Genomic DNA, 14,224 nt, shown 5'->3' with positions numbered 1-14,224 from the left:
GAATAGGCCACCCCAAAATATGCCTTTATGGTGGAAGAATTATTTCGAGCTGAATATTTTGAGAAATTGCAGATAAGAGCTCTGAAAACAAGAGAAGTTACTCATTCGTAAGAGAAATTTATATCTATAAAGGAAATCTTTTCTAAGTGTCTCCCTCTCTGAACCAGAAAGAGACTGATGTCTCTAAATCACTAGAAACTCTTATAAATGGAGCACACAAACTTAAATCTACATAACCTTAGCTTTGTTTACTAGGCTTTTTCTGGGGATTTCCCTACAATCAGAAGCTTTCATAGTCTTTAAGCCTGAGGCAGGAAAACACACTAGGGAACACAGGTCAAATAGTGGGAATAAAATTAGGATTATGGATCAATGAGAACAAGAGCTATCTTCAAGCTATTATTGTAACCATTTCAGAAACACCTTGCTTGCTTGGGTTTGGGGAAACCCCTTCAGGAGGAGACTGCACAAATGTCCTCAAGTGGCTCTGACTTCATTATACCATCATTACCATAAATTACTGCCCTACTGAATGGGCTTTGCTGCCTCTGCTCAATATATTTATTTAATAAACCTATATTTTTATCCAGGTTTTTTTTCAAAGATAAAGTCACTTGGACTTTTTTCTAGGGGCTCTTCTGACTATCTGCTGAAGAGTAAAAAAAAAATCATTAATAAGCATGAATAAAAATAGCCAAGGTGTAACACAGAGTCTCTCAAAGTATAGTCTCTGAGCCATCAGGATCACCTGAGAATTGGATAGAAATGAAAATTCTCTAGACACCCCGGATCAACTGAATCAAAAACTCTGGAGGTAGTTAATAAGTTCCCTGAGTGATTTTCACACACACCAAAGTTTAAGAACCAGTGAATCTGGAAGAAGAGAAGGCATCTAACAAATGTTTTGGATAAAAAGAGGCATCTCATTAAGAAGAATTAACTGTATGGACAGAGAAGAATATCTAGATAGGATATTCTACATAATGAAAAAAGCAATTGAAAAACCATAAACATACTTGTTAAAAATGTATCTCCATGGGGGAAAATATCTAGAAGGTTTAAAACGAAACTGTTAATATTGGTTAACTTTTGGTAAACTTATTTTGCTTTTCATTTAGGAGTATCTATGTTTTTAAATCTCTTAGCATGTATTATTTTATAACTGGTAAAAATGGTTAATATAGGCATTTTCTACTGCTCTCTGGCAAAACTCAGAGGTAAAAATTAACTCAGTTCCCAGTAGACTTCAGTGTCTGAACTAATCAAGCTTTGTGATGCTTTAGGGAATTACAGAGGAAGTGAGGCAGAGATAGTGTTCAGTAGCCATGACTCAATCAGTGCTTCTATGTAAAGCCTCTGTGCCAGAAAATGACAAGTCATAAAGTCTGAGAGAGTCTATCTGCCCTTCTTAAAAAGGCCAACTCAAAAAGGGAATGAGGAGTACGTTCTGTAGAAAAAACAGAACAGAATAAAAACTTAAAGAGTCTCTAGAAAGACACCATTTTACTTTCAGGAAAATATTCTCTGTCGCAGAAATTATATATTTAAGTAGCCCATATTTTACCCCTCTTCCTGACCTAGCAGTCATTCTACAATTACATTCACCCTTCTTCAAGCTGGCTTCAAATACATATGGTATATGCACATGATAGACTAAGAAGGGGCCTGAAAATAAAATATGTTGGTGGTAAGTGATCCAGGGCAAGATAAAGAGATGGTAAAAGAGAGGTGTGTGTGGGTGTACACACATACCCAAGATTAAGTCAGGTCCATGCAAATATCCTTTAGCTTATAAAGCATCATGGGAAAATCTTGAAGCTTCCATGGATGCTTCTCATAGGACCACTCAATTCTTTCACTTTTGGCAAGCATCCCATCAGAAGCACTACATACATTCATAAAGGATCCCAAAGCACTTTACCTATATTATCATCATATACAGAGACTACTTAGTGTTATTTGCATACATCCTCTTACTCTTCACTGCCCTGCTGATTAGAAGCACATGGGTAATGCAGAAACAGAAAATATAGTATCTCCCCTTAGCATAGGCTGAAACCAGAGAAATTTATTAAGAAAAGTGACTGTGTCATCTTTACTAAGGGAAAACTACTTATGACATGGAACCTCCTACTTAGAGCTGTAAAAGCTGATTAAGGTTATCCTAATTTTTTTTATCAAGATATTCTCTACTTCCAGAACCTTAACTACACCAGAAGACAAGAGATATTATCAATGCCCCCAAACTTTAATGTCATATGAAGAAAAAATTATTTTCTAGATTGGTGGCCAAAGTCACCTTTTGAGGTGCCTGCCACTGTCTGAGGCTCTGCCTCACATAGTGTTTTTAGTTCAGAAAACTGAGGTATAAAGTGATTATATGGTAGAAAGGTGATAAAAACCCAATGTTTCAGGCCAGGCATGGTGGCTCATGCCTGTAATCCTGACACTCTGGGAGGCCAAGGTGGGTGAACTGCCTGAGCATACAAGTCCAATACCAGCCTGAGCCAGAGCGAGACCTCCTCTTTAAAAAAAAGAAAAAGAAAAAGAAAAAATAGCTGGGTGTTGTGGTGGGCAACTCTAATCTCAGCTTCTTGGGAGGCTGAGGCTAGAGAATCGCTTGAGCCCAAGAGTTTGAGGTTGTTGTGAGCTATGACACCACGGCACTCAACCCAGGGTGACAAAGTGAGACTTTGTCTCCAAGAAAAGAAAAAGAACAAACTCAATGTTTGGTTTCCAACATGACATAAAAGAAAAAGTCCAGCACTGGAGTCAGAATGTGACCCTCTCCACTACTTCATAGCAGATTTGGAGCACATGATTCTACCTAAGTCTCAGTGTCCACATTGATAAAATAGGAACAATAAGCTACTTTACAGGGTTGTTACAGTAATCAAAAAGTATAAAGAGGGAGAGAGGAAGTGATTTAGAAAGAAGGTAAAGAGTTCCAATGTGGGATAATGAAAAAGTTCTGGAGATGAATGGTGGTAATGGTTGCATGACAATATGAATGTACTTAATGCCATTGAACTTTACACTTAAAAATGGTTAAAATTTTGTTATGTATTAGCACAATTATATAAGGCTCCACATACAGTGGCTGGCTCTCAATAAATGCTTAAGAAATAAATACTAGTCCCATTCCCCTTATAAATAATATAGAAAACAAAAAGATACACAGGTAAAATAGAATCATGCTCCTTTTCCTATTTAATTGTGAGAGGCTTTAAGACTGAAGCAGAGCCAGCTGGCCCCAATACCAGGTAGTGCCACAGTTAAGTGTCTGGGTAGAAAGAAGAAGGGAGTCTGTTAGTCATAATCCATCCCCCACACCCTAGCACGTTCAGTTCCAAGTCCACCCCCACCCTGGTATGGTGTCTCCCAGAATATCAACCCTCCAGGCCCTAACATCTTGAAACAAAGCTGGGATGCTTAAGCCATTTCACAAACCAGACTCCAGGTTGTGAGGACAAAAGTGTTCACTGTGGCAGCTGGCTCCTTCAAGTCGGGGAGAGACAAGATGCTAATGCTGAACACAAACTGGATGGGTTGGGATCCTATTCCAGCCCCCAGCTTTAAGCTGAACAGTATCTCAGATGCCTTTGGCTGGATTTAATGGACACAGATGACTGAAGTCTCAACGGCCCAGTAAAGGAAGATTAAAAATGCACTTGTCTCCAGTTCAGGGAAAACAATTAATGATTATGTGTTGCAAATCATAAAATAGAGAAGGGAGAAAAAATAGAGGACTTATCTCCAGGCATATTAGAACACTATTTTTGATGGGCAGCCTTAATTAGATCTTAATGCAATGTTTGGACAGATGACCACTAAGACCCCTTGAATTTAGCTCAAGGAGAATATAATGCCAAGAGTACCAACATCCAATCAATTCTAAAATAATACTTACCTTAGGGTCTGAGCTCTTGAACTTTAGCCTTTCCACCAACTCTATCATAGCTGCCTTCAGTCCACCTGAGTCTTTGCTCTAGAAAAAAGAAAAGTCAGGGGTCACTAGGTAGCATTTTGCTGCTCTCTCAAACACAAACAGCAGTTCAGAGAACAATGAAATAAAAAGCAGTTTTTTCTTATCAGCAAAGAGAACCAAATAACTAAACAGAGCTGCATTGCCCTTCTTCCCCTTCTCTACAGACAAAGAAGGTCAGGACATAAAGTGCCCAGTGATCTGAGAAAACTATATGGAATGAAAATTAAATGCAATTTGCACAGGCTGATTCACTGCTTCATCTCAGGCTCAACTGAGTCGGTATTCACTGAGAACTGAGGCTCTGTAAAAGAGATTTCCATCTGGGATGCCTATGCCATGATCTACTGAATTTCATTTTAGATCTTTACATGTCAGATACAGAAGTATTCCATATTAATTATGAAAATTGAAACAAAGAAATAGCTTGAGATTCAACTGTAAATAGAATTACCATTGCTAATTAAGAACATAGGCTTTTGAGTCAGAAATAGTTTTAAACTTGAAGTTCATCATTAGCTGATTTCTACTACATTCTCAAAACTTTGTACCCCTTCTATAAAATAGGGATAATAAATGGAGATTTCCTAAGTCTTAATTTAAAAAATGTTTGTAAAGGTATTAGCACAGTATGTAGCATACAGTGCTAACAAACTACATGGCCAGGTGTGGTAACTCAATTGAGGACTATAATCCCAGCACTTTCACAAGGAGACACTGGGAAGCTGAGGTGAAAAGATGGCTTGAGCCTAGGAATCTAAGCCCAGTCTAAGCAACACAGAAAGACCTCATCTCTACAAAAAACCTAAAAGTTAACCAGGTATGGTTATGTGCACCTGTAGACCCCACTACTTGGGAGGCTGGGTCAGGAGAATCACTTGATCCCAGGAATTTGAAGCTATAGTAAGCTATGACCACACTGTACTCCAGCCTGGGTGACAGAGTAAGATAAGACTTTATCTCTGAAAAAAAATTTTAAGAAAATGTCACATGCTATTATTATTATTTCAGTGTAATGATTTAGAGTAGAACAGCTCAATTTAAAAATGATGTGAGCCCACATACAAGCCATATATACCGGGTGGCCATGAAGTTCATGTGCAATTTAAATAGTTGTAACTATTATGGCCACTCTGTATAATTTTAAGTTTTCTAGTAGCTACAATAAAAAAGTGAAATTAATCACCAAATTTAACTCAGTACATTCAAAATATTATCATTGCAACATAGAATTTCAACATGAGATATTTTATATATTTTTTCTTACTAGGTCTTTGAAATCTAGAATGAGCATAATTATAGCCCAATTCAACTGAAACTGGTCATACTGCAAATGCTACAAAGCCACATGTGGCCAGTGACTACTATATCGGTCAGGTCAGATTTACAGCATAGATTCTAGAGCTCCACAAGGCCTAGATTCAAAGCCCGAATCTACCACTAGCTATGTGGTTTTAAGCAGGTCACTTAGCCTCTCTGTGTCTCGATTTCTTTATCTATAAAATGTAGCATTAATAATAGTACCTATTTCATAAAGTTTTAATAAGGTTAAATGAGTTAACATATATCAAGGTGTTTAAACAGGGCCTGGCATATGGCAAACACAATAGGAAGTATGAGAAATTATTTACCATTATTGTCTATCTCATGGTGTTTTAAGTTCCTTAAGGATAGGGACTACTTTCTTCCTATCTCTGTATCTCTTGCGCCTAGCATCAAGGTGTTGTAAAATACTGCCCAGCAAATGAATGAATGAATGTACAATCTTAAGACATGAATACCCTAATAATAAGACAATATATGTGTGTAGCACAATCTAAAAATCATGAGTTAATTTTCTTATCTCACCAACTTAATGGGATAAGGTAGGACCATTCATTTCACAGTGAGTGAAAAGCAGCATGAGGAAGTAAAATCACTGTTGTTTTTATGGAGGAAGGAGCAATAAGCAAGTATAGGCATAAATAAACATTATGAATGTCTCTTTCTACAAACTGGTCTCTAAATCAATGATAACATATTTTCTAAATTTGCAGAACCAATTTCAATTCTTCCAAAACAGGAGATAGTAAGACCCCACTGTATGGATTAAAATACCCTAAAGGCTCAGTCTTTTTTTCCCCTCTGACCTTCCCTTCCAAGTCTACACAGTAAAAATGCAATGTAACATGACTATGACCAATATCCACTTTAGATGTACTCTCCAGACAAAACTTAAATCACATTTCCCTGCTAGCCGAGGTCCTATATTTAATAATTTCCATTTCTTAAAATAACAGTTTACAATTCCCCTAATTTTGCCACTAATTTAAATCTTTAATCTCTGAGGTCTCACAGCAGACAGCTGGGCAAAAGAATCTAAAGGTCACATACCAGGGTGTGGGTGAGACCTGAAGTATCTAAAAAAAGGGCCAAGTTGCCAGACACAATCCTGCTTTTACGAGATGATCAGACAATAAAGCCTGTCTGGTGATGTCATTTCTCTAACCTACTTCTCATTGGCTGAACAAGCAGGTCACTTGTCCCTGGAAAGCTCTCTTCCTCTACATCCCAGCTGCCAGCGCCCATTTTAAGCTCTTTGGTAAGAGCCCTGATTTATAATGACTTTCCCCCGGCTCTGGAGAACAGAAAGGAATGCACCAAACTGTGCCTTAAAACCTTCAGAAAAGAAATAAAATGATGACGAAGGAATCCCTAAGAAGCAGACAGCTTGTCTGCAGGCAGATGTGCGGTATACAGAGAGAGGGAAACTCTCTGCTTTCTTTCATAAAAATTCATTGTGTCAGCAGAATCCTTCCTCCTTTTCACAAAGCATCAGCATCACCACCTACGGGGGGGGGAGACAAAGAAGAAGCACCTGAAGAGCACCTCCCTTCAGGGAACTCACCTGTTCTACCCCCACCATCCCACTCTCTGAGAACTGTTCAAAATGATCACCTGGACTCTATGTTAAGCCTGCTACACTTGGCCTGTATAAATGAGTGGTAAAGAAACCCTTCCCCAATGACTTAAAAAATAAAATAAAACAAGCACTTGGTTAAAAGGGAGCATCTCCTCTGGGTGGACCAGAACTTGAGGGCTGCAGAGCTGGGACAAGAGTCCAAATGGAACAGTCTGATCCCCAATCCACCCTCCCCATTGCTTTTTCCATAATCCAGTCCCTTCCTGCACCGCAAGAGGCCTTGTGCATAGGTGTTGACGCTAGTATGTCCAAGCTCTGAAAACATCCCTCTCAGTCACCCCTTAGCTACACCTGAGACCTAGGGACACATACAGAGAATGCCAAAAATAAGATAGAAAAAAAAACTGTATTAAATTTGCAACACTCAAGTCATGTTTGACTTCTGCAAGTAAAAGAGGTGCTCAATGTGACCTTTATTCATCTTTTGTTATTGGTATATAGAGCATTATAATTTTAATAAAGTTTTTTCCTCTCTTAAAATGAGTTACTTTTTTTTTTGGAGGACAGACTCAGGAAGAGGCTCCCCAAGCCCTGGAAGCAGGCTCAGGATTATTTTCTCAGGTAATTTTGGGATCCTGGTTAAATAGAGAGTGGTCTAGAAGGGAGCAGGCATGGCCAAAGGATGGGCCTTCAAAAGCATAGGACAAGACAGACATGACGGCTCACACCTGTAATCCTAGCAATTAGGAAGACTAAGGCAGGAGGACTGCTTGAGACCAGTCGGAGACCAGCCTGAGTAAGAGCGAGACCCTGTCTCTACACACACACATACAAAAAAAAAGAAAAAAAAAAAGGGGGAGAGAGAGAAAATTAGTTAAGCATGGTGGTGCATGCCTGTAATTCACCTACTTGGGAGGCTGAAGTAGGAGGACCACTTGAGCCTGGAAGTTTGAGGTTGCACTAAGCTATAATGCAGCCCCTGCACTCTAGCTTGGGAGACAGAGCAAGACCCTGTCTCTAACATCCCTCCTCAAAAAAAAAGAAATGTGGCTTGGCGCCTGTGGCTCAAGCGGCTAAGGCGCCAGCCACATATACCTGAGCTGGTGGGTTCAAATCCAGCCCAGACCCATCAAACAACAATGATGGCTGCAATCAAAAAATAGCTTGGTGTTGTGGCGGGCACCTGTAGTCCCAGCTACTTGGGAGGCTGAGGCAAGAGAATCACTTAAGCTAGGAGTTGGAGGTTGCTGTGAGCTGTGATGCCATAGCACTCTACCCAGGGTGACAGCTTGAGGCTCTGTCTCAAAAAAAAAAAAGGAAAGAAAGAAATGAAAAAAAGTGATGGGATATAGGGCAGCAGCAGCACAGATTTACCTGGATCTAAGAATGATATCTGAGTATGAGTATCCCATAGGGTGGCACCATGCTATGGTTAATTATTTTATTTTTGTTAGGGCAGTTACTAGTCAAAAGATAACCAGAACAGGAGATTATATACTTATATGTTCCCCAACTGTTAGAACAAAACAGCTGCCTTAACACCTGTGTTCTAAATGAGAAGTGGACCAGGAAAGTAACAAAAGGAAGGCTAATTACAACCTTGTTGACATTTGGTTCCACAGATGACCAGATTCTACCATGTCAATCTTTGAGATGAGCACCATGACAAGCAAAGAAGTGGGATGATCCTCATGATATCTGTACTTCTCACCTCTATCCCATCCAAATGCATTCCAAGAACATAGGAGTTCAGCCTGAGCAGATCTTGTTTATTTACCTCTTTCCTCCCCTAAAGCCTAATGAATAAAAAAAGACAAGTTCTGTGTTGCGACACCCACCCCTCAGAATTTGATTAACCGGTAGAAGTGTGGAACGCTTCAAAAGAGCCAGCTCCCAGGTACGAGCCAAAATAAAACCAAAGAAAGGACAAAGAGCTTTACTTGAAAGTATTCTTTACTTTCCAAAGCACTTTCACATGCTCTTTCTCTGGCATTTCACAATAACTCTAAAAAAAAGTGTGTTCTCTTCTCACTTTACAGTTGAGAAAAATGGCTGGTGAAAATCAAATGAGAAACCCAAAAGTCACAGAGCTCATACACTCTTTCACTGGCATTTCACAGTAACACAATGACTAAGAGGTAACATATTCTCACTTCACAAGGAGAAAAATGGCTTTGACAACAAGATTCCCAAAATCACAGAACCAGTCAGTGGTAAAACCAGGATCAGAAAGGTCCAAATGAAAAAGATTTATACATACAACAGAAGAGGCAGGTATCAAAAATACACACACACAAAAGCAGCACATAGGGAATTTCTATAAACCAGTAAGAAAAAGCCAAATAAGCCCAAAGAAAATCCCAACCTAAAATATGAACATAATAGCAATGTGAAATGGCTAATAAACATATCAAAAGATGCTCAAATTTACTCATAATTAAGGTATCATTTATTACCCATTGAACTGAAAAAAACTGTAATCTGGTAACAGTGTTAAGGGCCTTTGAGGGAATTGGGGGCATCCAGATGTTGCTGATGGATGTATAACATGATAATGCTACTCTGAAATCACATGCCTGGCAAGTCCACTTCTGGTTTTCCCTTGAGAAACATTAGCACATCTGTCAAAAAAGCATGCACAAAAGTATTTACTACAGCCTTATTTGTAATAACAAAAAACTGTCAAACTCGGGCAGTGCCTGTGGCTCAGGGAGTGAGGCGCTGGCCCCACATACAATAGGTGGCGGGTTCAAACTTTGTCCTGGCTAAAAACTGCAACAACAACAACAAAAAATACCTATAAAAATCCTAGGCATTACTCATCAATAGCGTGTGGCTAAATAAACTGTGGAATTAACAAAGTAGGAAACGTGACGTAGCAAATAAAGAGAATAAAATAAATCTGTATGTATCTGGATACAAGGCAATATACACTGTCAAATTTTTTAAAAACTTGCAAAGTGGAATTCTTTTAAAACCCATAAAACTATTATTTTCTATAGATTATATATATGTATGTAAAAGATTACCAAAACAATTATTGCTGAGAATGGTATTGGGAATAGTAGAAGAGTTTTAGACTTACATACGTGTATTTCTATTAATTGCATAATTAAGATGTGGCATACAAAATTAAAAAAAGGCAATCAGGAGGACAGGCAGGGAGGGAGGAAAGAAGGAAAGGAGAGAGGCAGAAATAAGAGACCTAAGGCTCCTGCTTCTTCCCATGAGTTTGCCCATGTTTTATACATTGCAAACACAAGAATAGCAGGTGTAAGAGAGGATTTTTTTTACTTAGTATTCATGTATAGATTTCAAGGGGTCTAAAACCCTCAAATGTGTATGCAAACTTTGGGCTGTCCATGTACTATTTGAGACATTAGCTTTCCTCAGATCCCAAAAAACCTTTAGTGTTCCTAGTGTAAAGAGCGTTGCACAAAGAGAAAGACCCAGGTTCTATTCCTTGCTCTGCCAGTAACTGCTGTGTGAGTTTAGGAAAGTCATTACATCTCTGGGTGTTTCTCTAATTTAAGTAAGGAAAACTGGCTAGATCGGAAGCTATGAATTCATAGCCAGCAGCTTACCCAAATATTTTCTTTAGCTTTTAGAGCGTTGCCCCATTTAAAAATCAGGAGACACATCTATTTCTAGCTTCTTCTGAAAATCTAAAGAACATGGACTGTACTGTGCTCCTGTTCCCAGTGCATGGCTGAAGGTGATTAGCAGCTATACACTTTAGGCAAAGCAAGCTCTCTCCAGCTTGCCAGAGTTATCTTACCCTGCTTCTTTCATTTACTTTACCTTTCCGACAGATATCCAAAGTTGCTAGCCCGGGAAGGAACTCTCTTTGAAAGTTTCCCAGCTCTACGTTTCCTTGTTTTGAATACCAAGAGATTGGGACATCTTTCTTCAAAGGAGCGCAGAATACCATATCCAGATATACACATATTCATTCATCCCAAAGGCCAGACTGACACAGTTCAGTCCAATGTAAATACACTTTAAAAGTGGAGAAGGGGAAGAAACAAGGTGGAATATGGTAGGTGGGTAAAGAAAGTGGTATTGGAACAGGAGGAAGTATTTCTTGACAATCTCTTGCGCTTTTATGGAAGTTGGTCTAGTCTAATGCCAATAACCAGCTGGATACCCAAAAGAAAAGTAAAGAGTCAGCAAATCTGTAAATATAAATCACATAAATATCCTAAACTGGCTCCTAAATATTGAATTTTGTGTTACAAAGATTCAGAAGATGCTGCATTTGGAAAGAATACTGGCTGTCAGTTTGAGGTTTTTCTTCCTATTCCACTGGCTTTTTGCTGACACCATTGCTTAAAAAAAAAAAAAAAAATCAATCCAACTTTTTGTAAAAATCGTTTGGGAGAAACAGTGAAAAAAGGTTAGAAGATGGAATACATTTCAAAAGGAAATGAAACTAAATTGTAGTACCACTATCCCATGTATGAAAGTATTTACCACTTTTCTCGCAACACTTCATTTTCCAACTCTAACCCACTCCTATGATAAGCCAACACCTTTAGTTGCTCAGGCCCAAAATCATTCTTGGGTCTATCAACAAGTCTTTCTGGATCTAACTCTAAAATAACTGCCATCTCAGGCGGACACAGACTCTTCACCATCCCCATTACTCCCAACCTAGTTCAAGCAGCAATACTGCTCTGACTCTTGATATCCTACGGTCCACTTTCCACACAGGAACGAGAGTGAAGTTTTAAGAATGTAAATCAGATTACTTATTCCCTTTCTTAAATAGTCTATGGCTATTTAGAATAAAATATGAAAGATCCTTAAACAGCCTCTCTCTCATTCCCACACCCTACTCACTCCCATCTCCTTCCCAAGTTTATTCATAACACTTATGATTTTAAATATTATTTATTATTTAACTTGTTTATTGTCAGTTTTGCTCATAGAATATAAATTCCAATACATGTCGAATGAATGGATCAAAAGGAAAAATCATGCCACTAACTTCAAATAATAAATGTATCTTAGTAAATACTACACTTCAAAGAATTGTGATAAAAATTAAATGCACTAATATGTAGAAAGTTTACAAGCTAAGTTCTCAATAAATTTTAGTTATTGTTATTATTAATTAAATAAAAATACAGTTAGTGACTACCTACTATCAGGTACTAATCCAGAAAAGTGTTGAATAATAAAATGAACAAAAGAATTTGCTACTAATCAAAATGTTCTGTAAAATATACGGAAGAAAACTTCAGAGAGAAGAGAAAAAATAGTTTTAGGATATTCAAAAAGTCTTTACTTATTACATACCTTTATACAGATAATAAATTTCAGGAGAAAATGTCAGTCTAACTTAGAAAGCTTACATATGAGTGGAAATAATTAATATGAGTAACAGCAAAATGGAAGGGGGGAAAGAATATATACTTTGGTATCAGACCTGGATTAAAATCCCAGTCCTTGGGTGGCGCCTGTGGCTCAAAGGAGTAGGGTTCAAACCCAGCCCTAGCCAAAAACTGCAAAATAAATAAATAAACAAATCCTAGTCCTTCCACTTGGTAGCTGAGTAATCTTTGGCAAAATTCAACTTCTCTGAATATTAGTTTCCTAACCTAGAAAATGGTAATCATAACAACACAACTTATTGTGGAGTTGTATTGGGGATCAAATGAAATAGTGTATGAAAAGTACCTAGTTTCAAACCACTAAAAAAAGATAGCTATTATTTATTATTATTTTTCTCATCTCTGGAATGAGCCTCAAAATCCAACAACAGACACAAGTTTCTACATGAGACTCTCTTAGTTTTATAGGCTCAGCCAAAGGTTATCATTTTCATTCTTCATACACATAAAGTCAGAGTCTACCACTCAACACAGGTTATATCTTGCCAGGGTTCACATAGACCTGAAGTACAGAGAAGAGAACAGTATGGGAGCCTATGTAAACTCAACCTTACATCTTTCCCCATGACTGCCTACTAGAAAGAAAATGGAGGCTATTTTCTAATCAGAAAGTAAATGGTATATTGTCCCCACCTTCCCTCTGCTTCTATAAAAATTTCCCACAGTTCAGAATGTAAAACAGAATCTAAAGAGGACAACCAGAAAGACTTGTGAACCTAAAATTAGACCTACCAGCTGTGTTTTGGTTAGCTAGTGCATAAGGCACCAGCAGGACACTGAAATATACAGAAGCCTCTTCTCTAAAGACAAGTTTTTCACCAGCCTATCTACCCACCAGATTAAAGCAGGCAGAAGGAACAGAAGGAGTGGGGGCTGAACAATTTTCACCCAAGAAACTTGGTGTCCAGAACTTCTACTGCTGCCAGACTAACTTGTCTGGAATTGAATTCAGAATAGAACCTTACTATAACAGCAATATGAATAAGAGCCATTGCTGACGGCTTATTATTGTATCCTCCAGGCACTGTGCTAAGTTCTTTACATCTATGATCTTGCTTGTTCCTTCCCATAACCCAGAGAGGAGAAACCATTATTATGCCCATGTCAATGAAGAAGAAACCAAGACTCAGAGAGGCTGAGTCAATTACTTGACATGACATGGTAGTAGGTGGTAAAGCCAGGACTCACATACATCAATTACATTCTTTGCCAAATGGGGCAAAGAATATTTGATTCCTCAATATTCATTCTCCCATTCTTCCTTAGTAACAGCACTTTAACTTTTAGCTGGACACACTGTGGCCTGGAGAAATGACTGATGCCCAACTATCTTTGCACTAGAAATGAAAAGGAATTGAGTTCTAGCCAATGAAACATAGCAGCAATGTATGTAACTTCTGGAGAGCTCCCTTAAAATAGAGGGGTATGCCTTTGCTGACTTTTCTATATCTGTTATTCTGAAACTTGGAAGTGCTTGCTAGACCTCCAGCTTAGTCCACGACAAGGATCACACTAAAGGATATCAGAGGGGAGCTAGAAAAGAGCCTAGATTCCTAACTTTGTGGTTCTTCCACACCAACCTTAGAATGCCTGCACTCAGATGACTTCTACATAAGACAAAAATAAACACCTATCTTGTGTTTATTTTTTATCTCTTGTTTGAGTTGCTATTATTTTGGACTTTTCCAAATTATTTCATAACTTTAGATACAGTCAAACTTAATCCCAATGTAAACACTGATACAGTAAACTATTATTCAGGACTATCTCTTTCAGCTCTTCATGAATGCCCTGGGACTAGATGAGATTATTAATAGTTCATATCATACATTTAGTTAATAGTTAATACAGGCTCGGCGCCTGTGGCTCAACCGGCTAAGGCGCCAGCCACGTACACCTAAGGTGGCAGGTTTGAATCCCCAGCCCGGACCCGCCAAACAA

At 38.4% G+C, this 14,224-nt stretch overlaps 1 protein-coding gene across 1 annotated transcript in view; it reads right to left on the bottom strand.

The window, feature by feature from the left end:
• TRIM44 (tripartite motif containing 44) overlaps positions 1–14,224 on the bottom strand; it is a 115,818-nt gene that overhangs the window by 88,099 nt on the left and 13,495 nt on the right. Inside the window, exon 2 of the mRNA XM_003781233.2 lies at positions 3,911–3,988. Within this exon, the coding sequence (XP_003781281.1) occupies positions 3,911–3,988 (78 nt within the window). The remainder of the gene's footprint in view (positions 1–3,910; positions 3,989–14,224) is intronic.

The sequence above is a fragment of the Otolemur garnettii genome, unplaced genomic scaffold, assembly GCF_000181295.1.
Source record: "Otolemur garnettii isolate 467f Iridium unplaced genomic scaffold, OtoGar3 scaffold00001, whole genome shotgun sequence".
NCBI classification, from domain to species: Eukaryota; Metazoa; Chordata; class Mammalia; order Primates; family Galagidae; genus Otolemur; species Otolemur garnettii.
This window is presented reverse-complemented; position numbering and strand designations above follow the sequence as displayed.